The 23,131-nt window shown below is 44.1% G+C and overlaps 1 protein-coding gene across 4 annotated transcripts in view; it reads right to left on the bottom strand.

The window, feature by feature from the left end:
* VPS8 (VPS8 subunit of CORVET complex) overlaps positions 1–23,131 on the bottom strand; it is a 245,348-nt gene that overhangs the window by 122,667 nt on the left and 99,550 nt on the right. For all 4 annotated transcript variants that reach the window (XM_030576520.1, XM_030576526.1, XM_030576525.1 and 1 more), the window contains 2 exons: positions 19,579–19,698; positions 18,529–18,600 (listed from right to left, as the gene is read on the bottom strand). In XM_030576520.1, coding sequence (XP_030432380.1) covers positions 18,529–18,600; positions 19,579–19,698 — 192 coding nt within the window. The remainder of the gene's footprint in view (positions 1–18,528; positions 18,601–19,578; positions 19,699–23,131) is intronic.

Here is a 23,131-nt window from a genome sequence, read left to right as displayed (position 1 = left end):
AGTATGGGGAAGCCAGGTGGGGCTGCACTTACATGTACACCTCTACCCCAATATAACGCTATCCGATATAACTTTGGGAGGGCTTTGGGATGTATGGCAGCATTCATGGACAGAGGACTGTTCTCTCGGGATGGACTGAGTAGGGAGGGAATTAGACTTCGAGGATGGAAATTGGTACAACTGATTAAGAGAGTTTTAAACTAGCAACTGGGGGGAGATGGTTGGGAGATGTCCAGGTAATCTCCATGCCGGATTTTAACATTGAGAGGGAAGAAAACAATGCAAAAAAAGGATACGGTCATGGGTAGGAGAATGGACATACGGAGGAAAGGTACTGTAGATACAATTCTAACAGGTCATACTGGCGGTAGAACATCTGGGCCTAATCAGGTAAAGAATGTGAGTGAAGCCAAACAGCAAGAATTAAGATGTTTGTACACCAATGTGAGGAGCCTAGGTAACAAAATGGAGGAAAGAGTTATCGGTGCAGGAAGTGAAACTGGATATTATAAGGATAACAGAAACATGGTGGAAAAGTAGTCATGACTGGAGTACAGGTATTGAAGGGTATGTGTTGTTAAGGAAAGACAGAAATAAAGGCAAAGGTGGTGGAGTAGCATTGTATATCAATGATGAGATAGTCTGTAAAGAAATAAGGGATGGAATGGATAAGAGTCTGTCTGGGCAAAAATCACATTGGGGAAGAAAGCTACCAGAGCCTCCCCTGAGATAGTGCTTGGGGTGTGCTATAGACCTTCAGGATCTGATTTGGATATGGATAGAGACCTTTTTAATGTTTTTAATGAAGTAAATACTACTGGGAATGTGATCATGAGAGACTAACTTCCCACATATAGACTGGAGGACAAATGCTAGGAATAATAATAATAGGGCTCAGATTTTCCTAGATGTAATAGCTGATAGATTCCTTCATCAAGTATTTGCTGAACAAACAAGAGCGGATGCTATTTTAGATTTGGTTTTGGTGAGTAGTGAGGACCTCATAGAAGACATGGTTGTAGGGGACAATCTTGGTTCAACCGATCATGAGCTAATTCAGTTTAAACTAAATGGAAGGCTAAACAAAAATAGATCTGTGGCTAGGGTTTTTGATTTCAAAAGGGCTAACTTTAAAGAGTTAAGGAAATCAGTCCAATCCACTTACCTAACTAAAGAACTTGGGGATCTAAAGGTGGAGGAAGCCTGGAATTACTTCAGGTCAAAGTTGCAGAAACTATCAGAATCCTGCAACCCAAGAAAGGGAAAAAAATTCATAGGCAGGAATTGTAGACCAAACTGGACGAGCAAGCATCTCTGAGAAGTGATTAAGAAAAAGCAGAAAGCCTACAAGGAGTGGAAGATGGGAAGGATTAGCAAGGAAAGCTAACTTATTGAGGTCAGAACGTGCAGGGATAAAGTGAGTAAGGCCAAAAGCTGTGTAGAGTTGGACCTTGCAAAGGGAATTAAAACCAACAGTAAAAAGGTTCTATAGCCATATAAATAAGAAGAAAAAGAAAAGTGGGACTGCTAAACACTGAGGGTGGAGTGGAGGTTAAGGATAATCGAAGCATGGCCCAATATCTAAACAAATACTTTGCCTCGGTCTTTAAAGAAGAGTTTAGGGATAATGGTAGGATGACGAAAAGGAACAAGGATATGGAGGTAGATATTACCACATCCAAGGAAGAAGTCAAACTCAAACAGCTTAATGGGATGAAATCAGGGGGCCCAGATAACCATCCAAGAATATTCAAGGAACTGACACATGAAATTGCAAGTCCATTAGCAAGAATTTTTAATGAAACTGTAAACTCAAGGGTTGTACCACATGACTGGAAAATTGCTAACATAGTTCCTATCTTTAAGAAAAGGAAAAAAAAGTGATCCAGGCTACAGGCCTGTCGGTTAGGCATCTCTTGTATGCAAGGTCTTGGAAAAAAAATTTGAAGGAAAAAGTAGCCAAGGACATTGAGGTCAATGGTAATTGGGACAATACACAACATGGTTTTACAAAACGTAGATTGTGCCAAATCAACCTTATCTCCTTCTTTGAGAAGGTAACAGATTTTTTAGATAAAGGAAATGCAGTGGACGTAATTTACCTCGATTTCAGTAAAGCATTTGATACGGTTCCACATGAGGAATTATTAGCTAAATTGGAAAAGATGGGGATCAATATGAAAATTGAAAGGTGGATAAGGAACTGGTTAAAGGGGAGATTACAACGGGTTGTACTGAAAGGTCAATTGTCAGGCTGGAGGGAGGTTACTAGTGAAGTTCCTCAAGGATCAGTTTTGGGACCAATCTTATTGAATCTTTTTAATACTGATCTTGGCACAAAAAGGGGGGAATGTGCTAATAAAGTTTGCCGATGACACAAAGCTGGGAGGTGTTGCCAATACAGAGAAAGACTGGGATATCCTACAGGAAGATCTGGATGACCTTGTAAACTGGAGTAATAGTAATAGGATGAAATTTAATAGTGAAAAGTGGAAGGTCATGCATTTAGGGATTAATAACAAGAATTATTGTTATAAGCTGGGAAGGCATCAGTTGGAAGTAACAGAGGAGGAGAAGGACCTCGGAGTATTGGTTGATCACAGGATGACTATGAGCTGCCAATATGATATGGCTGTGAAAAAAGCTAATGGGTCTTGGGATGCATCAGGTGAGGTATTTCCAGTAGTGATAAGGAGGTGTTAGTACCATTAAACAAGGCAGTGGTGAGACCTCATCTGGAATACTGTGTGCAGTTCTGGTCTCCCATGTTTAAGAAGGATGAATTCAAACTGGAACAGGTTCAGAGAAGGGCTACTAGGATGATCCAAGAAATAGAAAACCTGTCATTTGAAAGGAGACTCAGAGCTTGGCTTGTTTAGCCTAACCAAAAGAAGGCTGAGGGGAGATATGATTGCTCTCTCTACATATGTTAGAGGAATAAATACCAGGGAGGGATCGGAATTATTTAAGCTCAGTATCAGTGTGGACACAAGAACAAATGATATAAACTGGCTATCAGGAAATTTAGACTTGAAATTAGACAAAGGTTTCTAATCATCAGAGGAGTGAAGTTCTGGAACAGCCTTCCAAGGGGAGTAGTGGGGGCAAAAGACATATCTGGCTTCAAGACTAAGACTAAGTTTGATAAGTTTATGGAGGGGGTGGTATAATGGGAGAGCCTAATTTTGGCAATTAATTCATCTTTGACTACCAGCGGTAAATATGCCCAGTGGTTTGTGATGGGATGTTCAATGGGGTGGGATCTGAGTTACTACAGAGAATTCTTTCCTGGGTGTCTGGCTAGTGAGTCTTGCCCACGTGCTCAGGGTTTAGCTGATCACCATATTTGGGGTTGGGAAGGAATTTTCCTCCAGGGCAGATTGGCAGAAGCCCGGGGGGGGATCGCCTTCTTCTGTAGCAAGGGGCACAGGTCACTTGCTGGAAGGTTCTCTGCACCTTGAAGTCTTTAAACCAAGATTTGAGGACTTCAGTAGCTCAGACACAGGTTTGATACAGGAGTGAATGGGTGAGATTCTGTGGCCTGCATTGTGCAGGAGGTCAGACCAGATGATCATAGGATCCTTCTGACCTTAAAGTCTATGATTCTATTAATTCGGATATAATGCGGTAAAGCAGTGCTCCGGGGGCACAGGGCTGCACACTCCAGGGATCAAAGCAAGTTCGATATAACGTGGTTTTACCTATAATGCGGTAAGATTTTTTGGCTCTTGAGGATAGCGTTATATCAGGGTAGAGGTGTAGCTGCTTGGGTATCTATCTATCTATCGCTGGGTAAGGGAATTCCTGAATTAACAGGGAAGGCATACTCAGACATGGTTACCTGAAGAGATGAAGCAGATGACTGCCTACACTCACTACTATGGTAGAGGCACCTGACTAAAGGGAGATGGGATTGTGCTTGTGCTTATAATAATATATGGAGATATACCTATCTCAGAGCTGGAAAGGACATCGAGTCCAGCCCCCTGCCTTCACTAGCAGGACCAAGTACTGATTTTGCCCCAGATCCTTAAAGTGGCCCCCTCAAGGACTGAACTCACAACCCTGGGTTTAGCAGGCCAATGCTCAAACACTGAGCTATCCCCCTTCAGAGGGTTTGAATCTGCACACATGCTCTGGTACTTTAAGGACTCTGAATGAAGGGGAGTCTGAACAAACCTGGCTGTCTGGAGCCCTGGAATAAAAAGGGGATATTTGTGTCTAGACTTTACACTCTGGGGAAGGGACTACTACAGGAGACTCTGTGGCTATGTTCTGGAAAATGAGTTACAGAATGAACAGGAGGGTCTCATTGCCTGCGTATGTGAACAATGGGGTGCTGTTCCCAAGTGAGAATGCCCGTGAAGCAGCTGAATTAAGAGGAGCATGTTTTTAAGCCATGCTCCGTATCTAAGGAGCCCCCAAGCCCAAAGATATTCAACTTGAGTACCTAAAGCCTATAAACTGCAGCCCTTCAGGGAGACTTAAAGAGAAAAAAAGATAATTTGATTATGAATTGTGGGTGCAATCCAGACTAGTGAGGGGTTGTCTCACTATCTGCCCAGTAATCCTGGGTTCCTCACAATGTATTGCTGTTGTAGCCCCCAACCTGGGCTGTTCACAATCAGCCTACCAGCATGCAAGTCACATCCTGAATGTCTCTGCATGCATGGCTGCAGCCCTGGTCCAGCAGCTGTGATCCCAGCAGCCTGCTAACAGCATATCAATCACACACTGACTTCCATTAACCTTGGTTACAACCAGCGAGATGACCCCCACACACCCAGTCCCGAATTTCCCCCAAATTTTGTGCCCTCAAGTGCCCAGCCCTCTCCTGAACAGGTTCTTTGCTCCTGTAAACAGACAAAACCCACATCACAGCTTATTAATTTAATGGGGGTAAATAAACTCCTCTTTAAGCACAGCACTGAGTTTGTTTATAGTAAAATAAAACAAATTTGTTAGTAATAGGACATAGGTTAAGTGATGCTAAGTAAAAGGGAGAAACATAGGGTACGTCCAGACTACCTGCCCTATCAGCGGGTAGCAATCGATTTATTGGGGATCGATTATCACGTCTCATCTAGATGCGATATATCGATCCCCGAATGCACTCCCTATCGACTTCGGAACTCCACTGGAGCTAGCGGCAGTAGCGGAGTCGATGGGGGAGTCACGGACATCGATCCCGCACTGTGAGGACCAGAGGTAAATTGATCTAAGATACTTCGACTTCAGCTACACTATTCACGTAGCTGAAGTTGTGTATCTTAGATCTACACTCTCCTTAATGCAGACCAGCCTTTAGACAGGGTTACAAGGAAGTAAAAATGAAACTTGAATCTAAACATTTAGAACTTAATCTAGCAAAATACAGGCTTTGCTCAAGATAATCTTTGTGCAAATAGTGTGTAGGATGTGAACATAGGGGTGTTTAGCATCACAGAGTTTCCTGACCTGTGTTATATGATTGTTAAACTGAAGTGTTTGAATCAGCCTCACCAATACAGGAGGGAGGAGCCGTTGCCTCCCCAACTGCCTCCCACTTCTTCCTAGCAGCCCTCGAGAAGCTCCGGTGAGCCAGGAGCATTCTGCACAGCTGTTTTGCATTTCTTGTTGCAGCCGCTCAACAGCTCCCATACTGGCTGTTTGCTGAATCAGAGGAGGGGGAAGCAACACTGATTGCTCCATTTCCAGCTTCTGTGCTGAGTTTTGGGAGCCCCAAAGAGAGTGCTTAGCAAAGGATGACTCCTCACCCTAAGCAGCCACCAAGGGCAGCCCAGCAAAAGGGGAAGATGAGAAGCTGAGAAACAACAAGCCTTAGGGCTAACATATGCCAGTTGGCAATGGTCCTCAAGGGACCATATGCCAGCCAAGGACAGCCAGAAGGCAGCACACAGCACTCCCTGCCCCTTCATACCTCTGCACAGGAGGAAAGCATGGGTGCTATGCCAGCTCCAGGCTTACTGGGGATAAGGGGACTTGTGGGAGGGTGACTATGTCTATGCTTGGGTGTCTGGACTCAACTGTGCCCAAGCTTTGGTACCTGGGAGAAAACACTGAGTGAAGCAGGAGAGCCTATCTTAATGCTAAAATGAGTGAAGAACCCAGGATAAGGATGAGTCCATAAAGGTCATCTTAATCAGTGTAAGGTAGATGGGGCCAGTAACCATGTTAATCATGGAACAGCACCATGTTATGTTTCAAGGGTAAATCAATATCTCCCTTTTACTTATGTCTCATTATCTATAAAAGGATTTGTGGAGGTTACTGTATGAAATAAAATGTTACCTAATAACTAAAATATTTCTCTAGTCAAACTAGATCACTAAAAGGGAGCTTTCCTCTTTCACAAATTCATAAGGAATCTGTGCTAGTTGTTTCTCAAGCTGAGGACTTGTTATATAAAGCATAAAAATAGTTTTGTTTGCTGAACCTGAGTTAAGGTTTATTCATAGATTATTCAGGTTTGAAGGGACCTCAGAAGATCATCTAGTCCAACCCCCTGCTCAAAGCAGGACCAATCCCCAAATGGCCCCCTGAAGGATTGAACTCATAACCCTGGATTTAGCAGGCCAATGCTCAAACCACTGAGCTATCCCTCCCCCCCATGGTCCTAGTATTAATAAATATTTATCAGTATCATCTTCCCATCAGATTTTCCACTCTATTTCTGCCACCTACAGACTGGATATGGTCATGGTCTCTAAAAATGTTATCACTTACGCACTGGCAGCAGACACAATCACAAGAAAAAGGTCAATCAAAATCCAAACAACGAAAAACATATTTGCTATTGTCTGCCTGTCCACAGCTGGCAGCAACATTGTTCTGAACTCACCAGTGAAGCACAGTAGCAACAGCCTGCAAGGCAGTGCAAACTAAAGCACAGAAGCAGCCCATTGTTGTTAGCTGGAAGGGAAGATTTAAAGCAAATTTTTACTCCCAGCTCTTCCCTCATATCCTTTCAAAGAAGCTTGGGCAGAAATCCACATTTTTGCTAAGGCACTGGAGTCATTCAAAAAGGTTATTTTTTAAATATCAAGAGTGTAATTTTCTCATTGCCTTTGTTCTCAAAAAGATGAGCCTTTTTGCTGTCACTAGAAAGCATACAAAATCCATGTGCTAAAAACATTTATCACATACCTATGGCCTCATTGTCTATCCACTGATCCATCTTCAGAGATTCTAGTCTGCATTCCAACCCCCTGAGCAATCTCAAACAGCCAGCATTTACAACCCCCCACAATAGCAGGTTCTGGATCATGTTTAGGGAGCTCACACTCTTGTGGCAGGAGTGGGGAGGGAGGAGAAAGAACTAAGGAAGGAATGGCCATCACATATGCTCTCTTGACTTTTTCTTTTGCTGACATGTGATTGCATTAGGAAGATTTTTTTTTTTTTGAGGGAACCATATAAATAATGCATCGGATTTGTCTGTTTATTACAGTTCTCACCCCCTTTGGAGTCAGTGGGGGAGTACTAAGGAACCTGCTCCCCGCAGGGGGGAGGAGAGGAGGGGCGGAAACAGGTACTTGGAATGCTGATCCTGCTTGCTAAAAGGGTATGTCTTTTGGAAGTAGCTGTGATAAGCAAGACCTTCTTCCCCTTTATCTGTACTTAAGGGGACATTTTCAATTCTCTAATGAAATCTGGCAGTTCTTCAGACAGTTAAAACCTGTGTGTGAAGAAATTTGCAACTTATCGCCCAAAGATTCATGAGGAAGTCAGTTGATACTTGATTGAGTCCTTGTGTCTGAGTTAAGGCAATAGCCAATTCCCTCACACTGCGGGAGGCCCCAGACACCTGTGTGTGCTGTGGGTTCTATAGACTCAGTGCTGGATTAAGTTGTTTTTTTAATGGAAGAATGACAGAGTGCCAGGGTCACAGAGATGGAACAGAACAAGTTGAACTTGCAAGTCTTCTAGTTGCTTGTTGAGGGGCTCTGGCTATTTCTGTTCTGCCAGGCAAGGTAAATGGCACTATAGGCTGCGCCACATGTGAGGAAAGGATTCTCCTCTTGCATATTTTCTCTCAAATACAATCAAGTTACAGGAAAGGAGATCTGTTGCTATATGAAGTATTCTGAGAAAGTCTCCTAAAGCTGCTGTTCTCCAGTAAGCCTAAGGAGCTTAACTCATACAGTCCTGTGGAGGCAGAGAAATCCAACATGATCCTGGAGGCAGGACTGAGGCACCGTGACTATGACTGACCTTCAAAACTTTACCTCCCATTGTCTCATGACACCTGGCAAAGCCTTTTAGTGAAGATTGGTGGATGTGACTCAGGCTTGAGAGTCAACAGTTCTTATCCTTTCATTTCAATGAATCATTTAATTAGTGAAAGAACGAATTTAATATCAAAGGATTTAAAAGCTGTGGAAACACTGGAACCTTTGGATACTGACCACTATTCTCCTAATTTGCCTTTCCTTCTCTCCCTGGATTTACCTATTTACCTTCTCGGGATACCTGCCAACAGCACAAAAGCAGCTCCCATCCTGAGTGACTGGCACAGGAACAGCTAACATGCTGCCTAGCCACTTGCCTCACAGGAGGTCTCTTTGTGACACTGTTCCTGCTCCACTGCATTTTCTTTTTGCTCCAGTTCCAGTCCCTCCCACCTCACCGCTCCTCTTCTCCCCAAACACGGACATGGCTCTAGCTCTCAAAATTATTTACATGATTTATATGAAACAGCTCATCCCTTTCACTACTGCTTTCCATAGCAAGGCAGATTTCCATCCAAAACACGTTAACAATGCTAACATTTACAACAGCAGATGGACCCAGAGTACCTCAGTCAAATGGTGCCTCAGTTGCGGAAGCAGTGAAAAAGGTTACACACCTGTAACTGGAAGTTGTTAGACATGTGTGGTCCTTATCTGTATTACTCATGTGTCCAGAGCCTGAAAATTTGAGAATAGTGTCTGTTGGTCCACACCTGTGCCCTGGCTCACCTCGTGCCTCCATCCAAGGGAATAAAAAGCGGAGGGCAGACCGACTGCCTGTCCAGTTCCTTCTCAACTGTGAATCAGATAAGATCCAAAGCAGATCAGGGGGAGGGATAGCTCAGTGGTTTGAGCATTTGCCTGCTAAACCCAGGGTTGTGAGCTCAATCCTTAATGGGGCCATTTAGGGATCTGGGGAAAAAATCTGTCTGAGGATTGGTCCTGCTTTGAGCAGGGGGTTGGACTACATGACCTCCTGAGGTCCCTTCCAACCCTGATATTCTATTAATCTATTCTATAAGAGAGGAAGGAAGGCAGAAAGTGGAATACAGACACGGATCACACATCTCAAAGAACCTCCAGTTATAGGTAAGTAACCTCTGCAGCCCTATTGTATTCCACTATGGGTGACTGACAAGCAGTACATAAGTAGGAGAGTACAAGAAGGTAGATGGTAGGGCTCAGCGGAGTACCAACATCCCAAAGGCAGCATCAGCAGAAAATCCCTGCACCAGGACAAAATGTCTTGCAAACATGTGAACGGAGCTCCATATGGTCACTTTACAGATGTCCAGGAAGAGTACCTCCTGAAGAGATGTCATAGCTGTCACCTGTGTTCTGTCAAATGAGTTCTCATGCTATGAGGAGGAAGGTTCGATAGCTGATAGAGTAGAATGCAGCCAGAAATCCATTTGGAGATTCTCTGGAGAAGGCATGCTTCTGCTGTAGTCCAATTGATTGCCTAATTGTTGTTGTTCTGTGCAGGTAAAAGGCCAAGGCCCGCCATACATCAAGGGACCGGAGTCTTTGTTCCTCTGCGAAAGTGTGCGGTTTAGGGAAGAACATAAGTAAGTGAATCAGTTGGTTAAAGTGAAATTCAGAAACTACTTTGGGGGTGAATTGATGTTTAGATATAGAGAAACCTTATATCCTTATGGAATATATTGTGTACAGAGAACCTGCCATCATCGCTCCAAGTTGGCCAACCCTTCTATCTGAAGTGATGGCTACAAGGAAAGTGACCTTCATGTAAATAAGAGACATGGAGCAAGATGCTGAAGGATCAAAAGAGGAGTCTTGTGAATACTGAAAAAACTAGGTAGTGGTCCCACTAGGGAGTAAGCAGCTGAATAGATGGGAATGTTCTTCCTAGGGCCTTTCTAGAATCTATTGGTCAGTGGATGTGCGAAGACCAAGTGGCTCTGGTAAGGTGGATGGTATGCACTGATTGCCACCAAGTAGACTCACAAGAAGCAGTTGGGCAAACCTGCGCTCTTCAAAGACAGGGCATAGACCAAGATGAAAGGAATAGCTATAGTTTCTGGGAAACTGCCTCTGATGTGTCCAAGAAAAGCACTTCCATTTTACTAGAAAATATTTTCTAGTAGAGTCTTCTCTACTATCAGAGATGTCTTCTCGTATAGCTGTGGAACATGAATGTTCTAAGGATAACCTCCATCCAAATACCAAGCCCTGAGGTAGAACAGACACAGATCGGGTGCGCGATCTGGCCATTCCACTGAGTCAGGAGCTCAAAAAACACTGGGAAGATGATTGGTGGTAAGGGTGACAAGCATAGAAGGTTGGGAAACCAGAACTGTCTGGGCTAGTAAGGGACGAACAAGATGACTCATGCTCTCGTGCCAGATTTTGCATAGAACTCGAGGCAGGAGGGGTAGCAGAGGGAAGGCATAATTGAGCTGGTCTGACCAAGAAGAAGCAGAGCATCATTGTGGGCGTGGTAACCTACGGCTTTGCTGGAACAATGTGGGGTGCATTTGCCATTTGCTTGAGAGGTGAGCAGATCCCTAGTTAGGGTCCCCCATAGAGTGAAAATATCATGCAGTATCAAGTCATGGAGCTTCTGCTCATTGTCGACCGTGCAGTGCCTGCTGAGGGAGTCTACAAGCACATATTTTGCTTCCCCAGAAGCTAGACTGTTGATAGTGTAGTGGCAATCAAATCACCTGAGTTCCACAAACTGATTGCTTCTGCATACGAGGAGGCAGATCTCACACTTCGCTGCTTATTGATGTAGGAGACAGTCATAATGCTGTCTGACATTATAAGGACATGTTGAGTGTGGATGAACGGAAGAAAGGACTTGCATGCCTTCTGGACTTCTCGCAACTTCAGGATACTGAAGTGCATCCTGGACTCTTATGATGTTGAGATACATAGTGCTGCACAACTGTTCATGTGGGTTACCCATCTGAATATGGATGCATCTAATAATGGTCCTGTAAAGAGAGGGAAAAAGAAAGTGGATGCGCATGCACATTGAATGAAGATTTGTCCACTATAGCAGGGAAGATGCTATGCTGGCCAGAACTGTTACCATGAGATTCATGGAATGGAGGTTTGGAGAGTATACTGACTGCAGACACATTTGAAGGCAAATAGGGTGATGTAGGTGCACACAGTCATATGAGTTAGGAGAGACAGACATGACTATCAGTACTCAATAGTTGTTTGTGATGTGAACTATAATACGGTTCATGGCTTCACTAATCAATAGAGCTATTCTATTGGGTCTGGATGTATGGAGGATATCCAAGACTTTGTGCTGGGAGTTGTCGATTTCTTCAAGTGGAATCTGAAGCTCTCCAGAAACTCTGCAAAAGGTGGTCTTGGAATTGTCGGAAATCACGGGGGCGGGAGGGATGTAGAACTCACCACTTCATTTGGGGATGAAGATGGCAGTCTTACTGGTTTCAGCTGAACCACCAGATCCAGAGCATGTTCCTCCTCCTCCCCGGGATCCAGAGGCAGATCTGAACTTCACCTTAGAGAGGAGGAAAGGGATGACTTCCTTGAAGATTGGGCCAACTCTGTAGGAGGAGTTTCTGATCCCCATGCCCAATATAGCCAGTAGGAGAGATGAGATGTTAGATGAGGCCAAGGCTGATCCCAAACCAGTGCAGGTCTTTTGGGGTGGTGGAGGACACATGGGGTAGGGAAAAAAGTTTCACTGGGTGGTTTGGAATCTCCCAATGAGAAGGCTGATCCCAGTTCCCGTGGCAGTACCTTTGGTGCCATTGGAGGGGAGATGTATTCTGTATATGAGATGAGATGAGTGATAAACTCCTTCTAGCGGTTGATTCCCTCAGAAGTGATATTATCTTCCTGGAGATGGAGGGGCCCAATGGAGGAGAGGATTCTGCATCCAGGAAAGTGAAAATGTCTTGTGGGGGCAGCAACAGATTCAGAACTTTTTGGTGTGAGAAGGGTTCTATATGTTCGAGCCGCCGGAGCTATGGCCAGCCAGGACAGCAGTACCTGGAGCTGACAGCCATCTGACTTCATTGGTGCCAATGGATCCTGGGGTTTGGGAGGTGCCAAGGATGACAGTACCAACGGAACATGGTACAGTACTGATTGAGCCCAATGCTTACGGGCTTTCTTGTCATGCCTCTGAGATTTACGATGTTCTAAGTCCTCCAAGGCTAACTGATAGACTTGCTCAGAGCTGAATCGGACTTCTCTGAAGTAGGTTTAGAGGAAGACTGTCTCATGTTTATGAGAGAGTTTCCTGACAAGATCCCACCATTGGGTATATCCCGCACCAGAGTCAGAATTCACAGCATGCAGGGGGCGTTCCCAGGCCTGGGTCTGGCCTTCTCCCCAAGGTATTTGTGGAGACTAAGTTCCTGCCCTTCTTGGGTATGGCTGGGGAATGATCATCATATACTGCACCTCGCTTCAATGGGGGCTTCCCCAAGGCTGTATAGGCAGTGTTGCTGGTCATTGCTGACCAAGAAGGATTGCAGGCAAGAAGCACAGTTTGAAGCCTGAAAGTCCTGGAACCTGAATGGAGGTGAGGTGGTCTCCCCAAGAGACTAATGTAAATATTAACAGATCTATAAAACACTAAACTGTAAAAATTATTAAAAACTGTTAGAATTATTTACACATTAGATAATTCTTATGTTGTAGGATGAAGCCTAAGCTGTGGACACTGAAGGTTCCAATCTGGCCCATGAGCCAGTTAAAAAGGAACTGAAGAGGTGATTGGTCCACCCTACTTTTATTCCCTCAGACAGACGCACAAGGTGAGCCAGGGCGCATGCACAGCCCAAGAGACACAACTGTTGGGATGGTGCCAAATTATTATGATGAATGACTGATTGATATGAATGAATGTGGTGAACATAAGTTTGGTATGGCTTGATACATTCAAATTTGCTAGAGGATTCTGGGATCAGGGCTCTCTTAGCATCAGACAATTGGTATCGAAATTAACAGAGTGATTAGAGGCTCCATCTGTGTGTGCTTCAACATAGAACTTCGATCGTATCAGCTGGGACCAGCTCACCAAGTAAAGAAAATGCAAAAAAACACACCATCAGAGAGCTTGGCACAGGCTGACCTGGATCAAAAAGAGAAAGTTACTCACCTTGCAGTAACTGAAGTTCTTCGAGATGTCTCCCCCTGTGGGTGCTCCACTCTAAGTGATGGTGTATCCCAGTGCTGTTGAGCAGAGATTTTTGGTAGCAGTGCCTGGTCGAAACGCATGCACTCAGTTGGTATCACCCTCCTCAGTGGACACACAGGGACACACATCTCAAAGAACTTCAGTTACTGCAAGGTGAGTAACTTTCTCTTCTTCTTCAAGTGCTGTCCCTGTGGGCACTCCATTCTAGGTGAATGTGTAACAGTACCCACTATGGTTGGTGGGACTTGGAGATGCGGCAGTGAATGCTGTAGATAGTACTGTATGGCCTACTATGGTGTTTGCTGTGGTGTCTTGCGTCAGAGCATAGTGTTTTGCAAACTTGCATTCAGATGACCATGTAGTCGCTTTGCAGATGTCAGGAATGGGAACATTGTATAGGAAGGCAACGGACGTCGACATAGCTCAAGTGGAATGAGTTCTAATGCCTTCGGACAGTTGAAGATTGTGTGTGCGGTAACAGGATCTGATGCAGTCAGAGATCCACTTGGAAAGAAGTTCTTTAGAGATAGCCATACCTTTCAATCTTTCGGTAATGGAAACAAAGAGTCATGGGGACTTATGAAATGGTTTAGTCCTGTCTAAATAAAAGGCGATTGCTTGCCTGATGTCGAGAGTATGCAGGGTTGCCTCTTGCGGAGTCTTGTGAGGTTTGGAATAGAAAGTAGGTAAGTAAGTATATAGGTTGGTTGAGGTTGAAGATAGATACCACCTTAGGAAGAAATTCAGAGTGTGGTCTCAAAGTGACTTTGTCTTTGGAGAAGATTGTGTAGGAAGGGTGGGCCATCAGAGCGTGGATTTCGCCTACTCTCCTTGATAATGTTATGCCAACTAAGAAAGCCACCTTCATGGACATATGGAGATGAGAGGAGGTAGCCAAGGGCTCGAATGGAGGTTTCATGAGAGTTTGTAGAACGAGGTTAAGATTCCACGCAGCCGCCATTGGGTAAATTTCAGGGTAGAGATTTTGCAGGCCCGTAAGAAAGCGTTTTATGGTGGGGTGGGTAAAAAGAGTGAATAACCCTCTAATAGGTCATGGAAGGTGGTAAGCGCCGCCAGGTGCACTTTGATGGAGCTGAGTGAAAGTCCGTCCTGTTTTAGTTTCAGAATGTTAGGGAGGGTCTAGAATGTTAGGGAGGGTCACCCTATTGGGCACTAAGTGATTACGTGAGCACCAGAGGGAGAAACGCTTCCACTTCTGCAGGTAGGTTTTAAGAGTAGAGTCTTTCCTACTGTGCAGGAGGACATATCGGACATGCTCGTAACAGGCTAGTTCATGGGTCTGGAACCATGAAAAAACCAGGCTGTGATGTGGAGCTTTAGGAACTGGGGGTGAAGAACCCATCTGTTGTCTTGGGAAAGGAGATCTGACCTGTTGGAGAGCCGGGAGGACATGCAGAGTAGGTAGGGACACCACGTCTGTGTCGGCCAAGCCAGTGCAATAAGTAAGTATGACCTGGGCCTTGTCATCTACGATCTTCCGAAGAACCCTGTGTAGCAGAGGGATTGGTGGGAAGGCGTACAGGAGAGAGTTGTTCCACAGGATGAGGAATGCATCTCCTAGGGATGCAGTTCCGAGTTCCGCTCTGGAGCAAAACCAGGGACATTTTCGATTCTGGGTTGTGGCAAAGAGATCTGTTGACAGGGTGCCTCAGAGGGAGAAGAGCTGTTGAAGTATTGTGGGGTTCAGTTCCCATTTGCGCACCGGGGAAGAGCGCGCGGTCTGCACCGCAGCTATTTTTAGCCCTGAGGTGTGCAGTGCCAAGGTCTTTGTCAGCAGCGGAGCAGAGCGCACAGCCAGCATCGCAGTTATTTTTAGCACGGAGGCGCTTGGTGCCATGGCATCTTTCCCTGTCTGGGAGGTTGATTTTCTGCCTCTACAGTCTGTGGGAGCTGTGGTTGAGGCGGGAGCTGGGGCTGAGGCGCCTGCCTTTTCCGCTGTCAGCACAGAGGGTAGGGATGTCGCAGGAGACTCCTTACCCTTGTTATAGTCTCTCCCATGAGACTGCTCTGCTTCTTGCCTCTGCTGCAGAGAGGGTGAAGCAATGCTCCCCACAGTTCAGATCTGGCTGGGGAGGATGTGGAAACGGGTTTAACTTTCCCCATTTCCAAAAGCGGCTGCAGGGATTTTTCCATAAGCAGCATTTTAAGCTGCAGGTCCCGTCACGCTGAGCCCTTGAGTTGAGGCTCATACAGTGGAGGCACTTTGCAGGGATGTGGTCTTCCCCGAGGCACTTCACACAATGTGAGTGCCTATCTGACCTGGCATGGAGTCCTGACAGGAAACACACCTTTTGAATCCTGAAGCCCCTGGCACTGTGAATTAGAAATGGCAGGGGAGAGGGTCTCAGCGAAAGACAAGTCTGAAGTAAATTTTTTTTTTTAAATTAAGTCACTATGTAACTACTAAATGAAGGGAAACAACTGGGATGTAACTAATAACTATTTCTATATTCTTTGTTACTTTGTTCCTACAGAGACCAGGGAAGAGAAGCAGCACTGCCCCCAGGCCCGTCTTCCGCCAGGGATGGTTGAGAAGGAACTGAGGAAGATTCCAACAAGACGGGAGATACCAACTGAGTGCGTGCATCCCGACCAGGCACTGCTACCAAAAATCTCCGATCAACAGCACCTGGATGCACCATCTCTTAGAGTGGAGCACCCACAGGGACAGCACTCACAGAAGAATGACCCTTTTGGATGACACCATGCTAAGAGCTCAAGTGAATGATGATGAGAGGGTAAACGTTGACTGATCTTTGGTCTCTGTTTTGCAGTCCCTTCTAAACATTTTAATTAGAAAACCCAGTAATGAAACACCCACAGGGCATATTTCTGGGACATGTGACTCCTTTGAGAACAAATTTGCTGTGCATTGAGCAAATTGAATCCCAATTTTCACTGCTACTGGTAACAATCTGCCCAGCTGTGGGCCATTAAAGATCTGTCTCGACAACTACTTTTAGATTCTCCAGCTCTAGATGCATGATGCGTAACCCACAGTGGAATACAACAGGGAGCATCTCTCAAAGAAGAGCTTGAATTTTCAGGTGATGCTCTCTGAGATGCCTTAATGTTTATCTGCCAGGGTGCCTTGCTAACAAGTAGCTGTAGTGTCAATTTTTCACTTATCGCTAAATACTTACAATTGGACTCCAGTGCAGGACATGTGACTCTCTAGTCAATTTCTGGTTAAACGAGTTTACATACTTTGTGTAGTGCTTTTCTTCCGAAATTGTATACATGCAGTACAGCAAAGAAACAGCTGCTACTGGGGTGGAGTTGGGCAATGGCCATTTTTGGCCAAGGATACTAGGATAATTCTGCTTCCCTAATGAATACTGCCATGAACAGATGCAACTTGAAGGATAAAGGAAATATCAGGAAGTGTTTTGCTATGGACTCCAATGGGAAGGACCTCCAATTAATAATCCCTCAGTAATTTATCAGCTGAGGGACTGGGAAGGATCCACTCATCCTTTGCCAACTTTGCTCATCCTTGAATCCACCCCAGCAAAGGGTTATTTAATCCTGATGGAGGACAAGAAGAACCTTAGTGTTTCACCTTTGAGGCACCTTTGAAAGAATACAGTCTCTCTTGAAATTTCTAGAAGTATTCATGCTGATGCTTCTGTGCCTCTTCATGTTGTAGTCAGAGGCAGATTTCTATGCCATTCTTAAAAGGGCTGCTCACCTATTTTGATCCCTACAATACTGAAGAAACATTAGGTCTTCAAGACGCAACTGAGGGAAATTTAGGTCAAAATTTGTGGTGTCCCAGGCCTTACTTCTTATTTAAGAGACAAGGCTCAGGACAACGTCTGTATCAAGAAACATCAAGATATAATAGGAATCCCAAATTCAAGACTCTGCTTGTGAAACTGAGTTACAGACCAAGGGCTTGGGGAAGGGGACGTACTTGCTGATATCTGCTAAGATGAACTGTGAAACTAAGCAAAGACAGATGGGCACCTAGAGTCTAATTTGCTAATTTGGGGCTCACTAGGGAAATGGAGAGGATCCTTTCTCTGCTTCTCTTTTAAGAAGCCAGCTTGGGGGCTAAAAGGACACTCACATTTTGTTGTTACTGGAGAGCATGGGACACAGCCTTCTTGCAGTGAGGTTGGAAATACTGACGGTGGCTGTGATTCAATGTACAAAGCAGTGCTGAAAAAAATACACATCTAGAGAAGCTCCTGCTCACAGCCTGGTGCTACCTCCTTCCCCTACTGACAGATGCTACAAGAAGCTTTCCTCCCCAACTATGGTACTTCCCCAAAAGCTGCCCCTGCTGTATGCTATTTTAGGCATTTACTACAACTGTCCAGGTATTTAGAAAACTGAACACTACCTAAGCCTACAGTGCTGGCTAGGGATATTTTTTAAAAAGTGAAAAAAATAAATACTGTATTCATGCTTTTCCCTGTAACTCAGACTTCTGAGCTGAACTGAGCCTAAACTATGTTCGGACTGAATGGGAGTTTACTCCTGCTTCAAAACATTAAAACATAAAACTTCTCATTGAACTGCCTTTTCTGTTTTATTTATATGGCTTGCAAATTTTAGAATAAAATCTACATATTGTAAATTGTACACCTGATTATATATTTATTCATAATAGCCCCAATTTATTTATTTTAGATTCCAGATGGTACTATTTAAGGAGTCTAATTTATCTGTAACAATGAGATCTTTGGGCAAAAGGCCCTACTATACACAGTGTTGGGGGAAAGCTAACTGGGTGCAGGGTTTTGAGACGGAATAAAATCCCAGGAAACATTTTTCAGTCAAAAAAACAAATCTCTGCAGTGATATATAAAACAGTGCTTCTCCTCCAAGGGTCTCAGATGCAAACACAAAAACTTCACAACACTCATGAGAAGAAGGTACCACAGCAGAAACTACACACACTTGATTGATGGGAAAGCTGTGAATCAGATGGGTCGAGTGATCTCCTGAAGGTTACACAATAAGGCAGTGACAGAACTGGAAAGGGAACTCATAAGACCTGATAATCAGTCCTCTGTTCTAACCCTAACTCTACAGTACACTGCCTTTTGAAGTGACTTTGTAAATAGTATTCTGTAAATGAAACTCAAAGGGTTAATTTTTACATGCACTAACCTTTAGCAGGATGTCCACAATTCTTTGTTGATACTCCACTGCTTGCTTGTCATTCTTAAAGTCTTCAAAAGTCTGCATTAGAGAAGAGAATCTGTTCCGCAATATTCTTTGGCAACTTGGGAAGAAGCTTTTCAATGTTATTCCCATAAATAAAAGCAAATATGAGCAAGAGGATTTGTTAAAAGGGGGTCAAAGGTGCTTTCACACTCCTTGTAAGCATGTTACTTTATCACTATCTTTCAGGAGCCAAATGTCCCCTTGTTTTCTCTTGTTGGCCTGCTTAAGTGATTCTAAGGCACTTGATACTTTGGTGATAGAACAGATTGATTAGATAAGACAAGTATAATGGGAAGGGGAAGAAGTGAAGGCAAGAGAAAATATGAATAAAGAAAATGTTAATATTAAAACATTCTCCTGTTGAGGCACAAGCCTGAGAGTCTGTTATTTTTATCCCACCTGCAATTTTAGCAATGGCTTGATAAGAGAATGGTTAGCCCAGTGCACACACCAGAGTCAGATTTTAAAACCAGAAGGGACCATTACAGTCATCTAGTTCAACCTCCTTTACAACACAAGCCAGAGAATGTCACCAAGGGTACATCTACTCAGAAGTTAAACACTCGCAGCTGGCCTGGGTCAGCTGACTCAGGCTTGTTGGGTGCAGGCTGCGGGGCTGTAAACTGCTGTGTAGAATGTTCGGGCTCTGCCTGGAGCCTGAGCTCTGGGACCCCGGGAGTGGGAAGGGTCCTAGAACTCAGGCTCCAGCCCAAGCCCAAACATCTACACAGCAATTTTTAGCCTCACAGCCCCAGTCAGCTGACCCAGCACAGCCCCAGTCAGCTGACCCAGCACAGCCCCGGCTGTGCCGCAGATTTTTTATTCCAGTGCAGATGTACCCCAAATGGTTCCTGCATCAAGCCAATAACCTCTGGTTTAGCTAGTTTACGTCTTTTAGAAAGACGTAACTTGAGACTGTGCAACAATGATAGATGAATAGAAGAGCTAGCTCCCCACCACCACCACACTTTGCTGAACTGGAATTGCTCTTACCAGCGCAAGAACGTTAAGGAACTCTCTGGTATCAAAGTGAAGAAGCGTACGAACATACGGGTAGACTTCTTCATCTGCAGATGCTTCAGCCGAGTGGAGACGGATAAGAAATTCAAACACCTGCAATGAATATTTACACAAATGTTGATAATTTCCCACTATTACTCCCATTGTCTCTGGTTGAGTACCTGAAGAAAGAGTTCTAAACTCTTCTAAAACACAAAAATACAAGTTAATAGACCCATTTCTACTTGAGTGTCTTAAGTAGCGAAGGATGAACGTACAGCTCAGTATTCTGGTATTGAGCTCCATACACCATTGTGAAAGTTTACCTTGCAGCATAAACTCAACAAGCAAGTAGTATCACTATACATAAAGCAGTTCAGTTTAAAATATCACATGATTTCTTAAAAACTCTTACACGGCTGACATTACTTTACTGCAGCTCAGTTGCATAAGCAGAGCTCCTCTCTGTATGCTCCCCTACTGATGAATGCAGGCCAGGAGCAAAAATAATTACAGCCAACATTTTCAGACCCGAATATCTAACTTTAGGCACTTGGATCCACATTTAGACATCTAGATAAATGGAATGGTGCGATCCCCACTGAAGTCTATGGGACCTGAAGGTGCTCAGCACCTCAAAGTTCAGGCCACTTATTCAGGTTCTCATTTAGGGCACTTATGAAATTTTTTTCTGAAACATTTTGAAGTTCAAAGTATCACCACATACAATGCAATTTTGCCTAAAATCAATGGTGAACACTGATGTGGTCAAAGGCCAGTCACAAAACTATAAGTTACAAGCTGAAACACACAATGAATCTTATAGGAAAAAACATTTCCACTTGCATAGCAATTTACATCTTCAGAGAGATGTACAAACAACCTTCACAATCACCCATCAGTAGGTAAGCTGGTATTATTCCCACTTTATAGATATGAAGTCTGGGTAACAGACTAGTGAAATGACCTGGCCTAGTTCACACAACAAAATCTGCAGAAAAACCTGAGACTTTCAGTCGTGTGCCTCTAGACCCGGCCAATGAGCACAGTAATCTCAGCAAACTGCATTTTAGTGTTAGAAAATATCTGATTTGGAAGTTTCTGTTCTGGATCCCTTCATAGTAGTTGGAGATAAGTCAGATCTTTAAGAGGACAAAACTATTCACATTTGCAGCAGAATCTTTCAACCAGAACAAATGTCTAATAAAAAGAAAAACAGACACTGCCAGGGTGTCAGACTGTTGGACATGAAGGAGCCAAAAATGGAGAAGTACCTGAGAATCAACACTCCCGTTCACACCCAACAGCCCAAATATTGCGGAGTTCAAGGCAGTAACAGCTATTCCAAGCAGGGAGGGAGGGAGGAACAACAACTATGTACATTTAATTACAACTAGTGGTCTGAGACATGGAGAGTTTACAGAGATACTACTTCCTGCAGTATTCTACCAAATGTCAGGTTGACTGACATCGGGTGGCCATCTTAAGTCTAAAAGGTTGAGGGGTGAAAAGCAGACTGCTGCTCTATAAATCTCAAATTGCCTGAGTCCTATCTGCCCAAGATACAACTTGTGGAGGGTGTAGAGACTCCTTGAGGAAGGATCAGTTCCTCTGCCTTATTAGTCAGAGATACGAGCTTGGATTCATCTTGCTACCTTCCCCAGTTGATAATAAAGGAAAATTGGGTATTATGGTTTCTACAGCTTTTGGCTTCACTTGGATTCTCACAAATTGTGTCAGACTCAGAGTATCAGAGGGGTAGCCGTGTTAGTCTGGATCTGTAAAAGCAGCAAAGAGTCCTGTGACACCTTACAGACTAACAGATGTATTGGAGCATGAGCTTTCATGGGTGAATACCCCACTTCGTCGGATGCATGTGAAACTCCTTAGAGTGTTTAACATTAGGGTGGAAAGACAGCAGAACTCTTTCTGGGAATGGAGTATTAACTGTCAGGCTTGAGGAAGGGTCAGTCACAGAACTCTTCTAGCTGAAATGTACATTTAATAGATCAGTAAAGGAAGCCCAGAGTTCAGAATACCCTTCTGGTGTATAGACACTGCATCAAGTGGCTCACTGAGGGGTTTGACCTGAGCCTACATGACAGTGTTTGGCCTCCAAGAAGGAAATCTGCAGAGGCACAAGATTCACAAGTGAAGCAGATGTCTGAAGATGATGAGATACTCAGCTGGTGCTCATGCAAGACTGCATTGTGAATTGTGGCAACATGTCTCAGGAGATGAGCTTCTAAACCCAAAGAAATCCCACTCTCAAGAAAAGGCTATGTCTTATTTTTCCCCTCTTTTTGTATAAAGTTTCTTGTTAATCCAGCAGTGGTACAACTTCAGCCAGTGAGTTATACAATAGAACCTCAGTTTCAAACACCTCGGGAATGGAGGTTGTTCATAACTCTGAACAGAACATTATGGTTGTTGTTTCAGAAGTTTACAAAGGAACATTGACTTAATACAGTTTTGAAACCTTACTTTGCATAAGAAAAATGCTGCTTTCCCTTTTTTTAAAGTAGTTTATGTTTAACACAGTACTGTATTGTATTTGCTTTTTTGGGCGGGTGAGGGGGAGGTCTTTGCTGCTGCCTATTGTGTACTTCCAGTTCCAAATGAGGTGTGTGGTTGACTGGTCAGTTCATAATTTCATAATTCTGATGTTTGCAACTCTGAAGTTCTACTTATACTCAGTAGGTGGACTCTTTATCATAGGTTATTATGTGATCAATGGCAACACCTCTGGTAGCATGATCCAGCACAACCAGTACCTCAGTGTCCAGAACTAGGGGTAACCCAATTCAATTAACAGGCAGAAGGTTTAAAACAAACAAAAGGAAGTATTTCTCCACATTATGCACAGTAAGCCTGTGGAACTTATTGCCACGGGACGTTGTGAAGGCTAAGAGTATAACTAGGTTAAAAAAAAAATTATGTAAATTCATGGAGGATATTCTATGATCACTGGCTATTAGCCAAGATGGCCAGAGACAACCTTGTGTTCTGGATGTTCCTAAGCCTCTGACTGCCAGAAGCTGGGACTGGACAACTGGAGATAGATCACTCAAAAATGCCCAGTTCTGTTCATTCCTTCTCAAAGTATTTGGCACCAGCCACTGTCAGAAGAGGACACTGGGCTAGATGGAACACTGGTCTGAACCAATTCGATTTTTCTTATATAGTCTGATGCCTCCCACAGCAACTGAGGCACACCTGGCTTGCACATCCATTGGGACGTTGGTCCTGGCATCCTGAAACACTATCAGTGATCTAGCCTGCCTTAACACACCAGAGCGGTTTGGCTCATTTTTGTAGCTGTTCGGTTTGCTCCTACATCTGCTCCGTGTTTTCTGCTCTGACAAGTAGGCACGACAAGGGAAGCAGCAAGCACAGTCCCTCAGAAAATACCATGTGGTCACATACTCTAGATCCAAAATGATAAAATCTGAAGACACCAAATTGCAAAGTTAGTTAGGGAAGTAAAACTGACCAGAAACACAGAAAACAGTCCCTCTGCCCCAGTTCAGCAAAGGTCTGGCCTGCC

Source organism: Gopherus evgoodei, chromosome 9 (genome assembly GCF_007399415.2).
Source record: "Gopherus evgoodei ecotype Sinaloan lineage chromosome 9, rGopEvg1_v1.p, whole genome shotgun sequence".
NCBI lineage: Eukaryota > Metazoa > Chordata > Testudines > Testudinidae > Gopherus > Gopherus evgoodei.
Note: the sequence above shows the minus strand (reverse complement) of the source record. Positions and strands in the feature narration are given on the sequence as shown.